At 46.9% G+C, this 22,253-nt stretch overlaps 1 protein-coding gene across 3 annotated transcripts in view; it reads left to right on the top strand.

The window, feature by feature from the left end:
• Window positions 1–22,253, top strand: part of PREX1 (phosphatidylinositol-3,4,5-trisphosphate dependent Rac exchange factor 1) — a 112,972-nt gene that overhangs the window by 83,745 nt on the left and 6,974 nt on the right. Inside the window, exons 15-33 of one of the 3 annotated variants that reach the window (XR_011741626.1) lie at window positions 1,686–1,758; window positions 2,893–3,035; window positions 3,599–3,691; window positions 4,909–5,057; window positions 5,914–5,999; window positions 7,669–7,805; window positions 8,197–8,350; window positions 8,811–8,998; window positions 9,743–9,904; window positions 10,464–10,674; window positions 11,557–11,815; window positions 12,794–13,000; window positions 15,534–15,622; window positions 16,014–16,096; window positions 16,715–16,805; window positions 18,654–18,782; window positions 19,463–19,504; window positions 19,842–20,103; window positions 21,196–21,278. Coding sequence is in view for 2 of the 3 variants with exons in the window: in XM_065849477.2 (XP_065705549.2) it covers window positions 1,686–1,758; window positions 2,893–3,035; window positions 3,599–3,691; window positions 4,909–5,057; window positions 5,914–5,999; window positions 7,669–7,805; window positions 8,197–8,350; window positions 8,811–8,998; window positions 9,743–9,904; window positions 10,464–10,674; window positions 11,557–11,815; window positions 12,794–13,000; window positions 15,534–15,622; window positions 16,014–16,096; window positions 16,715–16,805; window positions 18,654–18,782; window positions 19,463–19,504; window positions 21,196–21,413 (2,514 nt within the window). In the remaining variant the exon portion in view is untranslated. Of the gene's footprint in view, window positions 1–1,685; window positions 1,759–2,892; window positions 3,036–3,598; window positions 3,692–4,908; window positions 5,058–5,913; window positions 6,000–7,668; window positions 7,806–8,196; window positions 8,351–8,810; window positions 8,999–9,742; window positions 9,905–10,463; window positions 10,675–11,556; window positions 11,816–12,793; window positions 13,001–15,533; window positions 15,623–16,013; window positions 16,097–16,714; window positions 16,806–18,653; window positions 18,783–19,462; window positions 19,505–19,841; window positions 20,104–21,195; window positions 21,414–22,253 lie in introns of those variants that run through there. The other 2 variants (XM_065849478.2, XM_065849477.2) reach the window with 2 other exon arrangements.

Here is a 22,253-nt window from a genome sequence, read left to right as displayed (position 1 = left end):
TCATTTGGTCTGGTGTAGGTGTGGTACAGTTTGAGTTCTACGCGAACAGCTACACCCTTGTCTTCAGAAACCGCGGTTGCCCCACATTTATCGCGTCATCACAGAGGAGCGCCTGGAGCTCGAGAAATCAAACATCGAGCTCTGCCGGTCCAGCGCAGTCCGTGCTGTGCTGTTCACCGTCACCGAGTCAGACGCGCATCTGGGTTGTTCTTAAATGATGGGCTGATTCGCAATCCCATTAAGTCCTGTACGGCCGAAAGGACATCAAGGGAGGGCGGTCTGGCTGGGAGTCGGGCCTCTGACGGCCAGGGATGTGTTGTCCTTCAGAAATGTTTCCTGCAATTGCATTTGACATCCTCCTGCATTAATAGCATTGCTATGATTGAAGGTTGTTCTGTACCGAGTAACTGAATGAGAATGGAGGAATCAGTTGTTTTCCTGTTAAGAGCATAGAGAAGAGCAGGGATATTGGTGCTGATCTTGTCGTATCATTACATGTGGTTTAACAGGGTCTTCTGGGGGTGGGGGGGGAAAGTCTGCTTTGGCCAAAGAAGAAAGATGTGATGAGGCTAACCTGGCCAATGTAGCAACGATCGGGCTGTAGGCAGCACAGTGATTCAGACAGCAGAGTACAGCACCAGCTCTTGGGTGGAAAAGGGAGCTGGGAGCCCTCCCTAATGAGAAAGCAGTTTTTTATTTCCTTGACCTTTAAAAGACTGAACAGAGCGAAAGAGCAAGGACTTTTTTATAGCCAAAGAAATGGTGTCAGTTGTATTTTCTACCCTGATCCTCTCTCCCTGGAAGTCGTTGGCTGTTATAATGATGACAAGAGATTAAGTGGGTCCTCAATGAGGCTTAGTCTTGTGTACATTTGAACGGTTGCGTTTAGCTGTGGTGTGTTATTATCCCCATGTATGGGGACTGGACAGGCATTAGGAGCTGTGTTATTAGATGTGCCACATTCGGGGCTCTGGAGCCATGAGGGGTCTGCAGAGCTGAGCGTCTCTGACTGACATTGATAGGTGAGGTCTGTGCTCATCCTTGTTCTCAGCCTGCTGGCAGTGTAGAAAGATCAGCTTGTAACATGAAACTGAGAGGATCCAGAATCAATGAAAGAACGAGCCCCTTCCTTCAAGGATTACCTCTACATATACATAGGGGCCATAACATAATTCACAGATACTTTCTGTCTGAATCCATGGATGTGGGTCAGATATTTCTGCTTTCAGGCTCTGACTGCTGAAACCATTTCTCTGTCTGACTTTGCAGTTTACATACGCTGGTTTTACTCAGGTTTTTCTCTCTGTAGTTGAATATAGATGCGATCCCTCAACTTCTCTATGTAAGAATGAGTGTTATTGTCTCTGGCTAATGGGTCCTGAAGTCTTACACTGTGATTGCAAATAAAAACTCTTTACACTGAGGTAATATGATGTCGCTTTGTGGGTTAAACAACTACTTTCCAGAAGCCTGGTCTTTGTCACCCTGGTTCCTGTAGGAGGCCAGAGATGCTATATGTAGGAATGAATGGCATTTAGGCACTGGGGTGGCTATTTCAGTTTCTGCTGTTGTGCCCTGCAAGGAGAATCCTGCTCATTTCAGAGCCGCAAGCTACGTGGTGGGGAAGGGGAGTAATTCAGCTTAGGAAGTCATCTGAGATGTAACATGTATCTTGCTGTTTGTAGGGAGACTGTCAGACTCGGGAGGAAGCCGTCGCGCTGGGCGTTGGACTCTGCAATAATGGCTTCATGCACCACGGTAATGCATCAATATTACTTCCCACAGCCAATTAACGGAGCTCCTACTCCAGTCAGATTAGCTGAATGTCTGAAAATCCCTTTGCTATAGGCTGTGCCATATACGCTGACATGTACGCTATTGCAGGCATCCCAGCAGGTCCTTCTAAAAGCTTTCTGTGAGCTTACGAAAATGTCTGAGCCTGGAACCTTCCCAAGTGCAACCCCCGGTAATCGTTATGACGGCCCTGAAACGATTCCGTCTCATTCAGAGCCATCAGACCAATGCACGAGCCCGTGCTCTCCTGAAATACAGGCAGGAAATGTCAGGTACCAAGTGGAAGTGCCTGGTTCCTGCTGTTTTGACAACAAGCACCGTTCTCAGCGCTGAACCTCTGAAGCTTCCAAATGCGAAGCTGCTGAGTCAGACACCGTCCACCCTCAGCGATGCTGCCGAACTGGGGGTGAACCAGTCACACCTGTATCCGTATCGAAGAACGCACCAAGTTCTGAGAGTAAAACCTGGTTTGTCCAATGAAGCATCCAGTTTTAGTCATAACTAACATTTACTCTCCGTATTTTGAATAGTGGTTGTGAGAGCAGATTATTGTAAATAGCTAATAGAGAATTGGCATAGTGCTTGATAAGAATGGAAGAAGAATTGTTTTTCTTTAAAGAATTTGATCTGTTTTGAGCCCATGTAAAATTCCTTCCGGAACTGTATAGATCTCATTTCCCTCTCGATTCCATTTCAGGGTGAAAAGCCGTAGTATGTGTAGCCATCTTACCTTTAAACAGCCATTTTACCCCCCTCTGCTCTTCTTGTAGTTTTACCATGTTCATTTTGACATGAGGAAAGGAGCATGAGGTATTGGGTAGCATCTTTCTTCCAAGAGGATCTTTTGCAATTTGTATGTATTCCACATGCCAGGGAGGTCAAACATCGTATAATGAGCTGCCATGCACTGAGAAGAAAAATATAACCCTAAAATGCAACAGTGACTTCAAAACACAGAGCTGAAGAGCTGACCGATAGGGATGCATCTGCTCTTTGCTCTGTAAAGGCTGTGGAAATATTTAGGATTTCCTTTAACCTTGTTTTGTTTCTCTCTCTCTGTGTAAATGCACGTATGTGTTACATACATATTGTTTCCAGTCCTGGAGAAAAGTGAATTTAAGGATGAATCCTTGTATTTCCGCTTCTATGCTGATGAGGAGATGGAAGGCACCAGTTCCAAGAGCAAACAGTTACGTAATGACTTCAAGCTCGTGGAAAATATCCTGGGAAAGAGTCTTCTGGTAAGAAATACATTAATAGAAACCTTCCTGTTTCTGTGACACTGGTATTGCTGCATGCTAGAGAAGAATGAGAAGGAAAATTATGATAGGGGAATTGCATCTGTAGCTAGATTTTCCTTCACTGCATAAGCACTGATTCTTGAGCCGCTTTGCTGTAGAGCTCCAGCGTTGTAGCTCTGCCTGTCCCGGCTGGGCACACCGCATGGCTTGTTCCGGTAGCACGGTGCCCGTGTGTTCTCTGCGGCTTCCCCGGCACTGCCTGGAGCCGGGGCTGCAGCGCACGGCTCCAGGACGGCAGCGCTCGGAGGAGAGAGCTGGTGCGGGCTGTGCTGCAGCCCTGCTGCTCCCGGGCAGGATGGCAGCTCGGTGACAGGAGGCGTCCCTCGGCCAGACACCAACAATCACAGTGCGCTCTGAAGTGAAAAACATCCTTTGGGCTGCAGATCATTCACTGTTCGGAGTGAATGGTTCCATTTAAGTGCTCTTCAAACTCCCAAACCAGAAGAAACTTTGAGTTCTTTTGACTCCATATTTACAAAACATTACCTTGTGCTCTTGTTAAGATTTTACCAGAAGAGGATGACTATGGATTTGACATAGAGGAAAAGAACAAAGCAGTCGTGGTGAAGTCAGTTCGACGAGGGTCTTCTGCAGAGGTAAGACCTGACGTTCCTAAGAATTTTGGGTTTGGTACCTAAGAATATTTCAATGCTTCAAAAAAGCACAAAACAATCCTTTTTATGGTCTGTTTCATTGCAAAGGCAGCTAACAGAAGACCTGGTATCTTCTCCAGTTCCTGCGGTAATAAGCTGTTCCTGTGTGTCAGCATCCTGGGTGACCCGCTGGGCGCCAGCCCAGCAGCCCCGGGTGTGACGGCAGTGCCTCGGTCCCTGGGCAGCTCACACCCGGGGGAGGAGGGGAAGGAAAGTTGGTTCGGGACAGCAGATATGTCCAATGAGAAACAGGCTTCTCTGAGTGAAAACTCTATTTTTACACTTGTATTTTTTCCTTAGAAACATGCACACATCTCTCTCGTGAGCCCTGGTATTTTTGAAGAGCTCTACAGAATATATTTGCTCTTTTTCGTTGAGGCACATAGATGGCCCGAATGTCATAGGATCTGAGTGTTTCATAATCATTTGTTGAATATTTCATAATCATTTGTTTATCCATTTAAAACCCTGCATTGCATAACACAACGTGATCCTCCATTTGCTGAAACAAGGCACAGAAAGACTGAAAGTCTATTTTTTAAAAGGCATTCAGGTGCTTTTAGCACCTCTGAAGATAAGAAAGGACAGCGTGACCTGTCCGGGGTTTTTTACGGTAAACCGTGGCAGCACAGACAGCGCTTCTCGTTACCGGTCCCGGACAGGCATTGCAGAGCTTTCGTGTCCACATCCAGGTGGTGACCGGTGCCTTAGGGTGCAGGCGGATCCTGGGTGACTTGCCCAGCAAACAGCCAAAGTGGGCAGACTGACTGTGGCAAGTTGAGAATGTCAAATGGGAAGGAATTTTGAACTGAGGTTTAATATTAGAATTAAATTATTAAATTATTATTATTTAATAGTCTCCTCTTTTAATAGTTCCCTGTTAAAAAAAACGTAGCAGAAAAGTACAAAGAGATATCTGGGTAAAGTAAGATGTGTCCGTGGAGTGACACGTTTACACAGATACTGGTGAAGTGTGTGTTTTCTGTACATGCAGACAATTTAAGGGTGAGTAACGGGATATTTGATGAACCAGCGCTGTGTATGCCGTGTTCCACGTGACAGCAATCCTGGGGATGTCTGTAAGCAGCGAACCGTTGGAGCCTGAACTCCAGAGGTGCTGCGGATGATGCAGTTTCCCGTGGCGTTTGTCTCGTTCGCAGATGGCCGGGCTGCAGACGGGCAGAAAGATCTACTCCATCAATGAGGACCTCATATTCCTGCGGCCCTTCTCCGAAGTGGAAACCATCTTAAGCCAGTCCTTCAGCTCTAGAAGGCCGCTTAGGCTTCTGGTGGCCACCAAATCAAAAGAGTAAGTGCCAGGATGGGCAGACAGTGAAGATTATCTAGAAATGTTAATTGCTAAGTATGTCTTCTACAGCTTGTAGTGAAAACCGTGTAAACTCTTTGCTGCACAGAGGCTGTTGGACAGAAGGACAGATGGCATAAATGAAAGAGACGAGAGTCACGGGTTGGTTTTAGTGATGAACTTTGTGCTTCTAGGCCAGGTTAGGATGTATTCTCTTTATATGGCCGTTAACTCTTGGCTTCCTTGGGCGGAAACAAAACCGAATCACAAGGATTGTCATTCTGTGTGGAGCTTCTCAGGAAAGCAATTGCCGCTCCATAAAGGCTGGCTTGGTTTGGGATGACTAATGATGGCAGCCCTTACGGGTTTTCAGTCCACCATTGTATCCCGTGATGAGGCTTGGCCCTGTTAGTGTCTTATCAGATACTGTAATCCTGAGTTTGCCACAGAACCGAACGTATCAATGAGCACTTGATGCTGAATTCCAGACCAGGATGTCTTGTCCAGTTTATTCTGTTTTTAATGGAAAAGACCCTCAGCTGGTGTAACTGGACACAGCTGCAGTCTTCCTAGAAATGGAGGTGAATATAAATACCATTAGATGTTTTACTTGTGTTCCTCACTTAAATACGTAATATGTTTGGAAGTGCCAAATTTTAATTAACAAAGAGAATCTCCAATCCGCGTTGAAGAATGAAGATGGAGTGGATGATTTCTTCAAGTCTGTTGATTTGTTATTTATCTGCTTTCTTTAACCCCAAGCGTGGTTGTGAATGCTGGGGAAAGAGGCTGTCGGGACTGCCCAGAACCCTGACAGCCCGACTGAAAATGCTTTCTCTTCTCCTTGGTGTACCTGCAGGATTATTAAAATCCCAGACTGTCCTGAAGCACTTTGCTTTCAGATACGGGGAGCAGCACCACCGTATGTTCACGCTGTAGGAAGAGGTAAGTAGAAAGGCTGTGGTACAGTTCAGCTTGGAGTACAGCTAAATACACACGCGTGTGCATATGGAGTGTGTGTGGGTACCTGTATCAGTCGAGACAGATCCAGGTTTTGTTGTCACACTTCTAAATGAGTTCTGACAACTTACTTTAATGGCCATAATGACTAGGAACCCCTGTCACGGGGAAGTATTGCACTCATGTATAAAACCATAGAACAACAAGATAATTCCTGCCTCTTAAGTGCTAATAGTCTAGGTACAGTCTAAGCAAATGGTATCGTTATGAACTGGGTGTTGGGTCACTAATCCCGTCAGCACAAAACAAAAAATAACTTAATCCTATGGTGAATAAACTTGGCGATGCTGCAGTCCTCAGTGCTGTGGAAAGAGTCTTGGGAGAGCCTTGTTTGTCGCTTCAGCTCTTGGAAGCAGAAATGTGCTTACTTAGTGAACCTAACCTTGTTGCGTCTTTTGAGAGTAATCCGACACAGCTTTACAGCCAATACCCATGTAAACGAGGCTGAGGTGTAACGCCTGGTCCTCGGTACTCGTGGCTGTGCTCAGCACCTCGGATCGCTGCAGCCGCGGGCGTGCTGGGGGCTCACAGCTGGGACACAGGTCACGTTTCGTAGTGGACATCACAAAGTACGATACAAGACTTGAAGACGACTTCTCCCGTTATATTGGCTTATGCTGCTGTAAATTACCAACGTAAGACAGAGGCAGACTGCTTTCCTTCGTCTTTTCAAAAGGAGAAAACACAGTTTGGCAGAGACATTTACTGCTTCTGTAACTGAAATGTGAACTGAGCTACCAATGAAGCACAGCTCTAACCTTTGCTTTCAGCAGATGCAGACAGTGCGACCTTTCAGACATGCACCGCTTCCTTCCTTCGGGACACACACCCAGACGTGCAGTCCGTGTGCAGACAGCAGACAGCACCCTGAGCACACACGGGGTTCTCAGGAGACACACTGATTGTGCCTTTCATAACGGCGCCTAGAACCACGTTCCAGCAGTCTGCAGAGTGCGAGCGGGAAGCTCCAGCTGGAAAGATGCTCCTTCCTCAGTGTTTCGCTAGCAAAAGATGAATTGCATATGGAATAAAACCGTATGATTTTAAATGATGATGCCTTAAAAAAGTTAATCACTATAACTGTAGATTTCTGAGACATGGATTTGGGTCTGAGTCTTGTTCACGTGAATTTGGAATAAACCCACTGAAGGTGGTTCTGGCACTCCAGTTTGGAGTACATCATGGTCTTTTTGTTAGACCCTGGTGAATTGTGAAACACTCAAGTGTTCTGTGTCTTTCAAGTGCAATAAGCTGAAGCAAACGTAACTGTTTACATTTAAGCAACATCTCAGCTAATGTGATCGTGAGGCTCGAAGAGCCATATAAGAATCCCAGATGACTTCCCACAGGAATTTCAGTTTCTACCGTGGACGCATTTAGATCTAGGAGGTCTCTGCTTTTCCCAGCATGAAGGACAGATGCGTGGTATTTGCCTTACACAACAAAGCTCTCAGAATAAGTGCCCAGTAGCAAAAGCACAACAGCATTCAACTTGCCCTTCTTCTTACTCTTAACCAGAAGCCCCTTGCAGCCGTTGCCGCGCTCTCCCCGTCCTGGGGCTCTCCTGTGGACCGCTCTGCTCTTGGTTTTGCAGGCTCGGCGGCTGCGGCCTTGGGCCTTCACCCGGGACAGTGTGTCCTGAAAGTCAACGGGAACAACGCAGCGCAGGCAAACTACACGGAGGTTCTGGAGCACTTCACAGCCTACAGGACCAGACAACAGGAAGCACTGGTATGAACACAAACCTCGAAGGAGGTGCATTCATTCCTGCCCTTCTCCTGTGCTTGTATGCTCACTATTCAGAAAAACAAACCTATCTACCAAGGTCCTCGTGTAACTGCGGGAGCTCATTACAGTTGCCTGTAGTGGCAAAACATCTAGTATGCTATATATGCCAATTCCTACACTGCATACAGTTCTAAATATTATTAACTATTGCTAAAACTGGAATATCATCCAGAGGCTTATCTAGATTTTATATTTTCTGAAGTTCAGGGGAAATCTGGGGGAATGTTGGTATTTCAGCCAACTTAGAAGATACAAATTTGACAGCTAGATTCACCCTTGTAGTCCAAGCATATAGAGATTGGGCATTTTTGCTGAGGCCTATATCTCCCAAAAGGGATTGTACCAGTGGGTGTACAGAACACACGAAGATGCAGAAGAGGACAGAGTGCAGCAGGCAGCGCCCGGTGCCTACGTGAACGGCAGTGACCGCTCCTCCCTGGAACAAAGTGCAGAATTGGATCCCCTTCAAAACAGCCAACAGGAGTCAGGTAAAGATCCTCTTGGGGAATGAAACCCAGGGACAATTCAGGGGCTCCATGAAGGAAAACTGTGGCAGAAATATCAAGTGTAACTATTATCGTAGAATAGCTTTTGTCTTAGTATAGCTTTGTAAAGTGAAGCTTCTGCTGGGGTCCGTGTGTCTGAACGTGGAACAGAACTGAATGCAGTGTGCTGTGCGTGGATGTGTGCACGCACACGGGGAGAAAATCAGTGGGATGGGAGCATGTGCATTGTCTAAGCCTCTGTCGCTGTCTCCAGTAGTGGCCAAAAGCAAATGTGTCCCTCAGAACATCCTCCCAGGCTCTAGCGGCGTGTCGTTCAGAGACTCCTTGGGCCAAAGGTTGTGTCTTTGCATTTCGTGATACCTCTGGACAGGTTTCTCTTCCCTATGGCTGCCTGTGTTCATGTGTGCTGCCAGACCCCCCTAACGGCTTATTTTGGTTCCAGCCCAGGCCCCGCAGCCCGTCAGCTCTCCGCTGGTCGCTGGTGAAGAAACGCCCCTCGTTAGCCTGACCGTGGATAACACCCACCTGGAGCACGGCGTGGTGTACGAGTACGTCAGCAGCACGGGAATCAAATCCTTTGTCCTGGAGAAAATTGTAGAACCAAAAGGTTGCTTCAGTCTCACTGCAAAGGTACCAGAAAACCTACCTGGCCCGCTTCATTCCTGAGCAGAGCAGGGAAGCCCATCATGCAGGCGTTTCTCTGGTGCCTTGACATGGCTCTTCAGATGAGGCAGCACGTGGTCTTCTCAGCCTTGCTTGGAGTTTTCTTCATTAGAATGCAACAAGTTACAATAGCTCGTGTGGTATGAGCAGGTCAGCAAACGCTTCCAGGATTTCAGCTCTTGAGGCAGAGGGCGGAGAGCCCTCGGCTGTGGAACTATCTATTGCTTTATCTGTCTGGTAACGTACTCTTTGCCGATACTCAAGAATTTGCTTTACTGTGGAAGAAAATCAAGCATCTTTTTCCATCTGGTAGGCTGGATGGGTCGCTAAAGGAATCGAGCAGAACGGCTGCTCTTGGGAAGCAGCACCACAATAGTGTGTTGGTCATTTGTGACAGCAGTGAGCTAATAGTGACTGTTCCTGTCACGTCACTGTTGTGTCCCTTGAAACCAGGCAGTGCAGGTGACTTCGGCAGTGCACCGTGGAGATTTTGATCCACTTCATTTATTCTGAACGTTTTTGAGGGATGTTTTATGACTTTGGGGATTGGGCACAACAGTGGTTCTCAGGCAGTAATCCAGGCAACTCGTTCTGCAGGCAGCTTTATTCAGCCATGACGACACGGGGGCTTTGCCACTTATTCAGTGGAAGAAAACTGTATTTTCCCTCACTGACAAGTCTCATATCCTCGACATTGTGTCTTTTGTTTAGATTTTAGAGGCCTTTGCTGCAGAGGACAATCACTTTGTAAGGAATTGCAAGAGACTCATATCCCAGAGCAGTGCTGTGGCCACCATGCCCCAGTATGAGTTCCGGCAGATCTGCGACACTAAGCTGGAAAGCATTAGCAGAAGGCTCGCAAACTACCAAGAGGTACAGCACTACTCCTTATTGGTAGAGTCTCAAGACAATACTTCATTGTGATAACTGGGTCTTAGTATTATTAACGAGTCCAAACTGCTTTCGAGGTGGGTGTCCTAGAGGTGTGAGAACAGCTCTGCAAGTCACTGAAACTGCAAGTTTTGAGAAGAAAGGACCTTACCTGTAAATCACTCCTTTCAGTTTGTCGGAGCTGTGGCTTATAACATAATTGCAGGTTCATTTCCACCATATTATTGAATAAATATGACAACAGAATGATCAGTGTGTGATTTAACATGGACATAAGGATAGTGTGTCATAGTGTAAGCAAACTCCGTGCTTTTTTGTGCAGTTACCTGAGCTGGGTGAAAAGAGAGTCCTAGAACGTAGAGCTGATTGCTTTCAGTTGTTGTTTCATGAGCTTTTTTTAAGGTGTTATTCACCATTGTGTGATCCAGCTGCAGCAGAAGTTATCTGATTGCGGAACAGGAGGCAGGGAGAGAAAAGCATTGTCTGTATTGCATCGTGGTTTTGCAAGTGAAGCAGCACGTGCTTGCTTTGTTTCTCCCAGTTTGCAGACGAGCTGAGAACGAAGGTGAGCCCGGCGTTCAAACAAGCCGTCATGGAACCGCACTCCCTCAGCAGCATGGACTTCTGCCCCACCAACTGCCACGTTAACCTCATGGAGGTGTCCTACCCCAAAAACACTACCTCAGCAGGGAGGTCCTTCAGCATCCGCATCGGACGGAAGCCCTCTATCATTGGTCTTGATCCAGAGCAAGGTGATCGTTAACTGCCAAATCGTACCGATTTTATCTGCATTAAAAGTTGTCTTTCTGCTGCTCAGCAAGGTCCAAATAAATTCCAAAGAAACGATCATGCCAGTACCCTTTTTTCCTCATTTTTTTTTAGTAAAATGACAACTTCCTTGTGTTGTACAATAGCTGTGCCTTAAGCATAAAGAGGCTCCAGGTCAAAGGTTTTTAGCAGCTAAATAGTGTGGTCATCTCATGATAATTAAATGTCCTGGGGAATTGTTTGCTCTGATAGAGCTGACTTACTGGCTAAAAGAACATAGAGAAGGGCCAATAGTGCTGTGAGGAGAGGTGTATTCAGGGGAAACGTGCGTCAGTCAGACTGTAGTGCTGTGAGGAGAGGTGTATTCAGGGGAAACGTGCGTCAGTCAGACTGTAGTGCCGTGAGGAGAGGTGTATTCAGGGGAAACGTGCGTCAGTCAGGCTGTAGTGCCGTGAGGAGAGGTGTATTCAGGGGAAACGTGCGTCAGTCAGGCTGTAGTGCCGTGAGGAGAGGTGTATTCAGGGGAAACGTGCGTCAGTCAGACTGTAGTGCCGTGAGGAGAGGTGTATTCAGGGGAAACGTGCGTCAGTCAGACTGTCGTGCTGTTTCCTTTTGTCCTCACTAAATAAATGTCATGCATTGGAGCTGAAAGTCTCTAGTCTGTCAAGGGCATTTTTTTTCTTCTCCTTTTCTCTTTTTTCTTTTCTTTTAAAAGAATGGTTTTTGTCATAAAATGTAATTATAGAAAATAATTCTGTGAAATTTTGATTTTTCCTATTAAAATTCCACCTATCCCAAACAATTATTATTGGGATGGAGTGGGGGAAGTCATGAAAGCTGCACTAACTACACCTTTCAATCTGTAGCAGGTACCTTAAATCCGGTCTCGTACACTCAGCACTGCATCACCACTATGGCTGCACCGTCCTGGAGGTGCCTGAGCGAGGGGGGGGATCTGGACGGCAGCTTCGGCCAGCAGAACGGAGGAACCTTGCAGGAGGAGAGAGGACTCAGTGTTCTGCTGAAGCAGGAAGATCGGGAGATACAGGACTCATACTTGCACCTTTTTAACAAGCTTGAGGTCGCAGTGAAGGAAATGAAGCAATATGTCATTCAGATAAATAAGTGAGTAGAGAACCCTGTATGCTCTGCAGAGCAGCTCGGATAGAATGCAGGCGTTAACCTCGGAAAACACGCCGTGCCTCTCAGCCCCGTCTGCCGTACTCACACGTGCCCTTGCTGCTTGTGTCAAACCTACTTGTGCAGATCCACCTATCTATATGTTACTGTCCTTCGCTCCTGAAAGTCCACCTGAATTCAACAGCCACCGTTTTGCTCACTATATATTCCAATATAAGAACCTGTTTGGTGCCAGCACCAGTTTTGGAATTCCATATAGGCAGAGTCTTTTTGAGACTTTTGTCTATCATAAGGCAGACGACGGCAAACTTGTGATTTCAGGCAGCTTTCCCTATGACACCTCTGTTTTCCCTTCTTCTTTTTGTGTTTTTCCCGTTTCTTGTCACGGGTCTCCTGGCAGTACCACTGGAGGATTTGAGCCGTGTGTCTGTGTCCTGTGCAGACCTGGCAGGGCTGTGGCAGCGGGGCCATCTGGGTGGGACGAGGCCGTAACTGGTGAGCCGCTCAGAGCCGCTTCCAGGAATCCCAGTAGCAAAGAGGAACAGCCCATTGTGCCCCAGGGTTTCACCCACGGGGGAGCGCGCGCAGCCTCGGTCCAGCGGGTTTGGAAAGGGTGGCAGCGCCGGGTAGAGCCAGCGAGCTGAGGCGCTGCCCCAGAGCTCAAACCCAGCGCCTGGATGCAGAAACGCAGGACTTGGGTGGATTAAAACCCACCATGGTCACAGTGATTCAGCAGCACCTTATGGGGCAGGGTACCTGTGGAAACAGGACCTTTGGTGATCCAAGATTCACGGATTTCAATGAACCGTGCTCAGAGCTCGCCATTTTATGTAACTGTAGTCTGTGTAAAATACTGACAAGTTTGCTTTTGATTTCATGTCGCTGAATTGCAGCCGCAGTTATTGTGTGTCATTGGTGAGACTCCCCAGCAGTCCCTGAGAGCTCCGTGTTCCTCTTTCGCAGACTGTTGTCCACCATAACGGAGCCCACCGGAGGCGGTGCCTGCGAGCCCCCGTGTGCCGAGGAGGCGGCTGCGCCTTCCCTGGGGGCCGAGGAGAGCGATCCCGACAAGGCGGAGCACGGCGGCATCAAGAAGGTCTGCTTCAAGGTTTCTGAGGAGGACCAGGAAGACTCTGGACATGACACGATGAGTTTCAGAGACTCCTACAGGTTAGTCTGAAGATGGTGCCACGCTTACCTTACCCAGTATGACCTTTCAAAACTCTCATTCAGGTGTGGGTTCAACAAGGGCCTTGTGTGGTTTTTTTAATCCAAAGCCACACAATTGTCATGTGAACTCTTGCTAAAATTATGTTTTTCCAAAGAAACACACAGGAATTAAACATCTAACTCCCTTAGTCCCGTGAAAGAACTGCTTTTCCTGACTTTCATTATTTGAAATAACATTATTTCCAGTCAATTAGTCTGTATTCACTTAGTAAGGTATTCACTAGCTATGGTTATTTCATTACATTTATTACAATGGAAACACACAGCAAAAAACCTTTTATCATAACAATGCCAAGATACCAACGCTTCTAAAAAATTGATCAAGATTAAATAAATAGGTCTAGTGTGACTTTTCTTTTAATATATTGTATAAGTGGAAACTACGGAAGCTCAGCAGAGTTTGCCAAGTGCCTGGTCTGGAACAGCCACCGTTGTCGGGAGATGTTTCCATTCCATTCCGCCGGCAATTTTCCCAAAAGTCTAAGGCACTGAGAAACAGCAATGGACAGCGAGATTTTTAGTTTAATGGGCTTTGGAAACCACAAATGCAATGTTTAGTCAGGTGTCTCAGAATCTTGGCTTTGGGACATGACTGATCGCTTCTTCTCCAGGAATATTTGCTACCAAAGGCAGTTTCCCACCTGCCAAAGCTGTTTCTTGGGAGGAAACATTTGGAAACTCAGCCTCAGAAGACACGGAACAAGTAGCAGTCATGTCTAACCATGTCTAACCGTTGCAGTTTTACATCCGTGATAGGCCATTTTCACATTTGTAACAAGGCCATAGCACTTTGTCTGTACGAAGCAGGGAAGACACTTCAGAGCGAGCTGGGAGGACCAGAGTAACCTGACCGAATGAGGCCTCTTTGAAGCTGCACGCTGCAGGCCTGGTCTTTGCTCGCAGTTGGGTCTGTGCTAGTACAGGTTGTGATGCGCTGCGTTCATGTGGGACTGTGGAGATGACAGAATGGGACCCGTTTCCATTGGGGGGTCTCTGGAGCCCGCACGGTGCAGCCCCTCACTCAGGACAGGTCCATCAGGCCCTGGTCCAGTTCAGTACCGAATGTCTCCATGGAGAGCAGGCGTGGAGTCAGTGGAGGAGCAGAACCAGCACTCGCCGTGCAGAGGTCTGTGGCAGCTGTTTGTTGGGTTACATTTACAGCTGCGCCTGTGCCCCGGAGCTTTTTTATTGAAATGTGCTGTATTTCTGGAATTGTTAATAGAATCCCATTTATGAACACTGTTTAGTTCAAATGGTTTCTATAATTGAGGCTAATCTATTCTGGGTAACAAAGTGACATCAAAAACAGTCTCTGTGGGTCTGTCACTTTCTTCACAATTTTACACATAAATGTAAGATGAGAAAGATTATTCTGTCTTATCTTCATTAGACAGAGACAGAGAATTAAGCATATATTACAGATAATAGTTTCTCAAGGGATAATAAAATGTAGTTTGATGGGTTTTGATCTGAAAAACTACTGAGGACCTACAGAAATAAGCGTGTTACAGATAAGAAAATATCTTGTTTGCATTAGCCATGCTTCTTTCTCCGGGATCATTTGGACATGTAAGTCAAATTCGATTAGGGTTCATACTGCGGAGTGGTTGCCATGAGCGTTCGTCTTCAGAAAAGATGTATTCCTTCGGTAACAGTCTCACAAAGGGCAGGCAAGCACCCAGCTCACGCTTCTTTCAACTGCTCTTCTGTCTTTCTCTTCTCTCAGTTTAAAATAAAAACTGAGGGAGAGATAATATGGAGAATTTTGTAGGCTTTGTTTTGGGCTTGTACCATTAAAAACATGGTGACACCTAACTGGAGGGCACAGACTGAGATCTGTAGCCTTTTTGATTACTTTTATTAAGCTATAGTTACTGTACAGTGAACTTCAAGCAGAGGAGATTTGCACCACCATTTCTCATGTGTGCATGAGCCAGTGTTGCTGTGAAGCCACCCGTGACTCCTCTGCTTCCTGAGGTAATTTAGGATCTACAGAGCCCAACGCTCTGACGTTACAGACTCCTTACGTTTCCTCTCCCGTCTCCAGTATCCGTGCTGCTGCAGCCTCCGTGTTTGCTGGAGCTGGATGCTGCTGTGTCCTGAGAACTGGTAACAAATGCTGAGATTCAGTCTCCTAGGTTTTTGTTGTTTCTCCCCTGTCGATGCTCGTGGAGCATGTTCAGTGATGCTATCCAGATGACGTCTGTGGCGGGAAGTCCATTTTCATTATTTATAGGATGCAGGTAATATATTAAGCACTGAGTGGTCACTACAAATGAAGATGACGTCCTGTTACAGTGCCAGCCCCTGAGGCCTTGCTTAATGGTCGTTCTGCACGTCATTAGCTTTTCTTTTGTATATGCAGAACAGAATTAGTTCTGGGGACTGCACTGTTACCAGAATCAGAATGGTGGTGTGTCAGACTGTGTAAGGACAGCATGTTTTCAGTCACCTTCCTTGCTTTTCTCTCTAGTGAGTGCAACAGTAACCGGGACTCGGTGTTGTCGTACACCAGCGTACGGAGTAACAGCTCGTACCTGGGCAGCGATGAGATGGGCTCAGGTGAGTACAGGCCTGCCTTCCATGCGTACTTCTCATACCAGACCCCTTAGTGGAGCTGATAGGTCTTTGCTGATGAGAAGCACTTGCATGTTCAAGTTGCAAAGGTAGCTTCTTCAAAACTAATCACAAGAACATAAAGATAGAGGTTTGTTCTTTTTCTCCTGAACCGCAGTGAATTTGGAATACAGAGAAGGTATTAGGCAGGATAAGCTCCTTTAGTTATTGGAGATTTGCATTATACAAAAAATCATGAGTGTTTTGGTCTGTGAATAGAGATAAAGCAGCGATCACTCCTCACCCCCAGCAGTGTGAAATGTGCTGGTGTCCTTGTGGCCGCGTCACAGGTGACGTTGGTGAGACAGCTAAAAGCTTTTCGTCTTTCCTCTGTTAGGAGATGAGCTTCCCAATGACATGAGGATTCCTTTAGACAAACAGGACAAACTTCATGGCTGTCTGGAACACCTTTTTAACCAGGTATGTAAAGCATCACCATTACACTGAATTGCTTGTTCTTTACCCATGTCAATACAACAAATTGGAAATATCAGATTGTTTAATGAAATTGCATTTTGAGGGAAGGCAGACTATCAGGATTTTGGGGTACGGTGTAAGCAAGTATATTGCAGGAAGGTTTGAGGAATTGATTTTGTCAACGTTCAAGTTGCCTTGTGTGATTTAAGCGAGGTTGACCTGCCTGATCTCAGGCATTAGACTGGGGGGAAAAAAGCTTTAATGAAGAAAGGAAAGTATGGACCAAATTCTAATACCTTGTATGATCTAAATGGATCACACTTACAGATCTCAGGAGAGTCCTCACAAGTTCGGCCAACAGATGTCTTATAGATGTGTAGCACCACAGAATTATTTAGTATCATCTTTTCCCTCATCAGCACGTAGATCATCACTGTGCAAAGTGCTGTATTCAGCGTGAGGCTCTTGAGGCCAGTTCATGGTTAGAAAGTCTTCATGCTATGTGTCAAAGAGAAATCGTTCCAAAATACAAATAGTGTAATGCAAAGCATTTTCCTGCAAGAGTTCTGTTCAAATTTTCTTCTGCAAGTCTTGCACTGATTAAAAACCTTCCAACTGTAGGTTGATGCAATCAATGCGCTTCTCAAAGGACCAGTAATAACTAAGGCCTTCGAGGAAACCAAGCACTTTCCAATGGACCACAGTTTGCAAGGTAAAGAAAAAGGCTGACTGTATTTAATAATGTGATTTGCTAGGACTCCTGAGCTTGACACAGACGCAAATTCGCTATATGGCCACACAGAGTTACTTAACTATGCAGTCTACTCAGTCAGATATTAATGGCAGGTACTGTGTCTCACCATCAACATTTTGCATCCTTAAAAGGTCATTTTCACATTAATTCCTTCTGAAAGACACAGAAGGCTTTTCTGTTATGTGCTGCTGAATCCTCGCAGCTCTTTCACAGTCTCCAAATCTGCTCCGATGTGCGCACAGGTCCGTATCTCGAAGGCACAAGGTAGAGCTAGGCGGGGTTCCAGGTGAATGGGCGCTCTGATGAGCTCCAGAGGTGCTGACCCCTCTAGGTCTGACGCAGCAAAAGGTTCTGCCTGAGTTTGCTTAATGACTTATTTTGCTTTTCTTCATGTGGATAATTGCCAGAGTAAACTCATCCTCATATGACACATATTTTGAAAACAGATTCCCATATAGAGCAAACAAATGATACTGTGTTTTCTTTTTCCTCAGGGAGCATGATGAGACTTTGGTCTTTATGGTTTTGGGGCCCAGGATGTGGTTTCTTGTCCCACTGAAATACAGAGGACTTTATTTTCTGAACATTTGCTCCACTTCCTTTCCCAGTTGAACTCAGATGTTTCCCGTTACTCCCGCTGCACTCAGGTGCCGCAGTGGGTCCTGCCCCGCTCCAGCCCGGGACAGGCTCTGGTTTAAGTTCCAGTGGCAAACTTGAGAACGGGGCTTTTTCTGCCTTTTTTTTCCCCCGCCATGACTCCAGAAATAACCCCTATGAAGTCCTGTTACCTGAACTCATCTCTGCAAACATTCACATTTATCTGGAATATCTGTTACCCTTTCCATGCACTGTTAGAGTGAAGCGAAGAAACAACAGACACCCTGTGTTCACTTCCTTTATTTTATTTTGCTTAAACAGTCTCATTTATTACAGAGAGAGTCTTCTGGTGCAGTTACCTGGCCCCGCTGGTCGCACCGAGGGGCAGACGAGCCCAGCGCGTCGGCCGCAGCCCGGCTGTGCTGTCTGTCCAGCAGCCGCCGCGCAGCGGGGCAGTGGCGGTGTCCGCGGGCACGCCGCCCCCTTTCTGTTCACCAGCGGTTGTTTGGCTCGGTTTCTCTGTTTCTCTGTCTGCTTATGCGTTTTATCGCCAACAACGGGGTATTTGGCTTAGCTACATAGCTAAGTCGTGGAGAATAAATCTACTCTGTAATGAAATGATTAGCTTCCATCAGGTGAAAACAAGCAGACTATTTCATAATATCTCATCAGTATGATGGGGTGTGACAGCCACAGCCAGAACGCTGATGTGATTCCGCCAGGCAGACTCCAGAGCTGCGGTAGAGCCGCCCGCGTTACTGAAGGCAGAGAAGCCAGGGGGTTGTGTGCTGCTGCGCGGAGCTCTTTGCTGCGCCTGCCCCCCGTGCACGTAACTTCACGCTCCTCAAACAGTGCCAGGCTGCTGAAAACAGTGCCAGGCTGCTGAAAACAATGCCAGGCTGCTGAAAACAGTGCCAGGCTGCTGAAAACAATGCCAGGCTGCTGAAAACAATGCCAGACTCCTGAAAACAATGCCAGGCTGCTGAAAACAATGCCAGGCTGCTGAAAACAATGCCACGACACTGCTGAGTGTGAGATTACGGGAACTGACTCTTTCCTTCTCTATTAGATCTGTTTAAGAACGCTTCATTCACAGCTGCTGCTATTGATACCGTGTCTCTGCCTTCATCTGTATACACGCTGCAACTCATAAGCCACTCTCAGCTATGTGGCATTTCCTTAATCGCTAACAAAGTCTGTTTTTTGTAGAATTTAAGCAGAAGGAAGAAACCACAGTGAGGTGTCGGAATAACATTCAAGCCAGCATTCAAGAAGATCCGTGGAACCTTCCATTACGCATCAAGAACCTTGTTGAAATCATACAAAAACACGTGGAAGGTGTGTAAATAGAGTTTGTTATTGGCTTCAGGGAGAAAAGATCTCGATCTAATCAGGTCTAGCAGTTCGTTTTATCATTTTATCATTTAATCTCAATTTGTACTAAGGCTGCACTGGGCTCTAGAGCAGAGCAGGTAAAACAGGTTATCGGTTGAAGAGTCCTGGTGCTGTATGGTAAAATCTCACCTGTGCAGCGATTCCAAATAACTTTTTCTCCCTTGTTTTATGTCATCAGCCCGTTCAGACAGAATTATATCAGACTGGTAAAACCCTTTTAACTCGTTTGGAAAATGAAGAGCGATATACTTGGTATATTCCAAAATGAAAAGAATGCTAATCGGATACTACAACATCCTAAACCATTACAGTCTGGTCGAACTGGAACAGGAGCAGGATCTGATGTTACAGAAATCACCTCCTTAGGGATTCATCTACTTGTGCAATTTGTTTAGAATAGTTTATGGTAGTTAACAGAGCACTTAGCGTGTACAATTGTTTTATTTACACCTTGTTTCTTTCTCAGTCATTAAAATGTCTGTGCAAGCAAGGGCTGCCAGAGTAAATGGAAATGGCCGCGCAGGGGGCAGGGATGGTGGGGAATGAGAAAACGTAACCAAATGCGGCCAGATCTACCCTTGGGATCGTGTTAACGGGGGCATTGCTTTTCTTCACTGTTCTAGATGGGAAGAATCAGCTGCTTTTGGCCTTGTTAAAATGCACAGGTAAGAAGTTTTGATTTGTTGCGGAACAAGATCGTATGTACAAAGTCCCTGGCACTTCGCTTCGGCCCACGTGTGTGCATACTTCAGAATGTTATTTTTTCCTAGCATGTAGATTTTTCCCTGGCATTTGGTGCTAGCAGTTCTCATGTTCCACATCTAGGGTAACCTTTCCATACATCTGACAGCTGTTCTCAGTTCACATTATTTCAGTTCACTGCAGGCTGGTCGCTGATGTTTCACGAGCACTGTTTTTCTTTTTACTGTCTTCGTTCTTTCCTCTGTCCATCTTCCTTCCCACCTGCTCGTTCCTGTTTCCTGCTGTGGTGAGAACATGCAGCAAAAATGAGACCTGCTGCACAACCTTCTGGGAGACCGTGGACTCTGCCGTCTGTCCAAACAGAGCAGGCGTGTTAGGATTGCGTGTACTGCAGTTACAGCCGGGCGCAGACTGAGATCCTAAATGCGAAGGCAGCACCCAGATACCCCTTGGACATCACTGATCTGTTGCCATGTGCGAAACGTTGTGTGTGCAGATCAAGGGACAGGCGTTTCCCAGGAGCGGATGTGCAGGCTTGGTGGAATTGAAACTCCTGCTTGGTGTACATGGGTTTGAATGAAGATGAGCAATTTGTATGGCTCTAAGTCACCTGTCAGCTGCTGCCAGGGCTGGTCCGTGAGTCTGTCCAGACCAGCCGGTGATGTCAGTCCTGTGTCCATAAAGACTGTTTTCAATGCAGCAGATATAATGACTCGTAAGTCCCTACCTGTGCCCCATCTCCAGCAGCATTTCCATGAACGTCCTCTGGAAAGAACAGAGGAGCAGATGGCACCGAATTGGCTCTGGTGGCTTTATGGCACCAGGCTCCTTTGCCACGGGGACAGTCCTAAGCCCGGTGCCCGTCCCCGCGCTCCGAGCAGCACGGCGGGACTGGCTGCCCTGCAGGGCCTGGGGTGCGTGTCGGTCTGTTGTGTTCAGTGCTTACGAACATAATCCAGGTCTTCAGAGGCTCTGGGTGATGTCTTCAGTTCTTTCTCCGGGGATGGCTGCCGTGCTGCTGGAGGAGCCCAGGGGGCCTGGGAAGTAGCTCTTCACTTATTCATGTGCCTCTTGGCCTGCAATCCCCTTAAGTGTGACAAGGTTGATGTGACCAGCATGGCAGGTGGGCCTGAAGCAAAGTTAACACGGGGGAAATTCTCCCAGGAAACATAAACCAATTGGTACCGTATGGGCAGGCCTGGTTAATGCGTTAAGCATATGGGAAGCCCAGAAAACACAGATGGATGGGGGAAGATGAATCTCTAATAGCCCAGGAGAGAAGCAATGGCAGAGAGCTTTTTTCAAGAATTCTCTTGCTTCTGTAAACACGAAAAGAAGGGAAACAGTCCAGATAGGGCACCAAGGAGTGACAGCTTTCCCAGCCAGAAGAAGGCGCGTTGCAGATGGCAGAGGCAGGAGCGAACAGTCAAGTGGACTAGAAAATGTTCCCACACGCGTGTACTCAGCTGTGCTGTCCTGACCCACACCCCCGGCCCCGCTGCCAGGAGAGGGTGTCTGTCTGTCTGTCTGTCTGTCTGTTGGGCTGCGCAGCAGAAGCCAAATGTCAGGCACACACATGCAACTGCTGCTTTGGCAGTGAGGTGAGAAACAAGTGTACTCATGACTCCTGTGCTTCTCTCCCCTTCTCTGGCAGATACTGAGCTGCAGCTGAGACGGGATTGCATCTTCTGTCAGTCTCTTGTGGCTGCGATTTGCACCTTTTTGGAGCAGTTGCTGGCTGCTCTCAACTATCGATACAACAACAACGGGGAATACGAGGAGAGCAGCAGAGACGCCAGCAGGAAGTGGCTGGAGCAGATAGCAGCCACCGGTGTTTTACTCAACTACCAGTCTCTCCTCTCCCCCGCTGTGGTAAGATGAAGGGCCGTGGCACCCGGCTCTGCTCACACTTGCTGGGAGTCTCTGCTCCTCGCAGCACAGCCAGAGCCCCTTCACTCGAGCAGCGTTTACACCCTCGCTGCAGCAGCCTCTGGGGACTCCCGCTGCTGACAGCCATGTGCCAATATTCCATACCCCATCATCTTCATCTCCTCGCAAATCCCAGACCCGCTGTCACAACAGAACGCTGCAGGAATCTGTCTGCCCCGTGTTTGGAGTGATGCTGCTGCATTTAGGAGGTCTTAGCGCTCAGCTGTTGCTGAGGCGTGAGTGGCCTGCCATCTTCTGGTGGAAACACACACTTCTGCAAATAGGTGAAAAAGTTCTGAGTTCTCAGACAACATGAAAATCTATAACAGGCTTTTGTTTGTACACTGGACACTTTGATAGAATAAATAGACTGCAGTCTCACTTCTGTGGTGCTGTACTTGAGGCATCACACCTAAGGAGGAGAGGAGCTGGTCCGCACCTAATGAACAGAAAAGCCACAGCTACAGTAGATAAGCTACCGTGTCTGTGAAAATGTTAAGAAAAAAGGAGTATAAAAAAGACAAGTAGCTCTGACACTGTAGAAAAGTGTCTTTTTTGGACTTTGCAAACCTTGCAGATTGAGTGTGGGTTTGTTTTTTTAAGTACAATCCAAAGTATATGCATATATAACTCCAGTTTCTTCCCATTGCATGGAATGTACAGACACTTACTTGGCAGTAACTGACAGGCTGTTCTTCACAGTAGTAGGTGGAAAGTTTGGAGAAAGATACCCTTAAACTTACTCAGTTCTTAAACCTGTGTGTGAATCACATCGAGTGACAC

Source organism: Patagioenas fasciata, chromosome 16 (genome assembly GCF_037038585.1).
Source record: "Patagioenas fasciata isolate bPatFas1 chromosome 16, bPatFas1.hap1, whole genome shotgun sequence".
NCBI classification, from domain to species: Eukaryota; Metazoa; Chordata; class Aves; order Columbiformes; family Columbidae; genus Patagioenas; species Patagioenas fasciata.
Note: the sequence above shows the minus strand (reverse complement) of the source record. Positions and strands in the feature narration are given on the sequence as shown.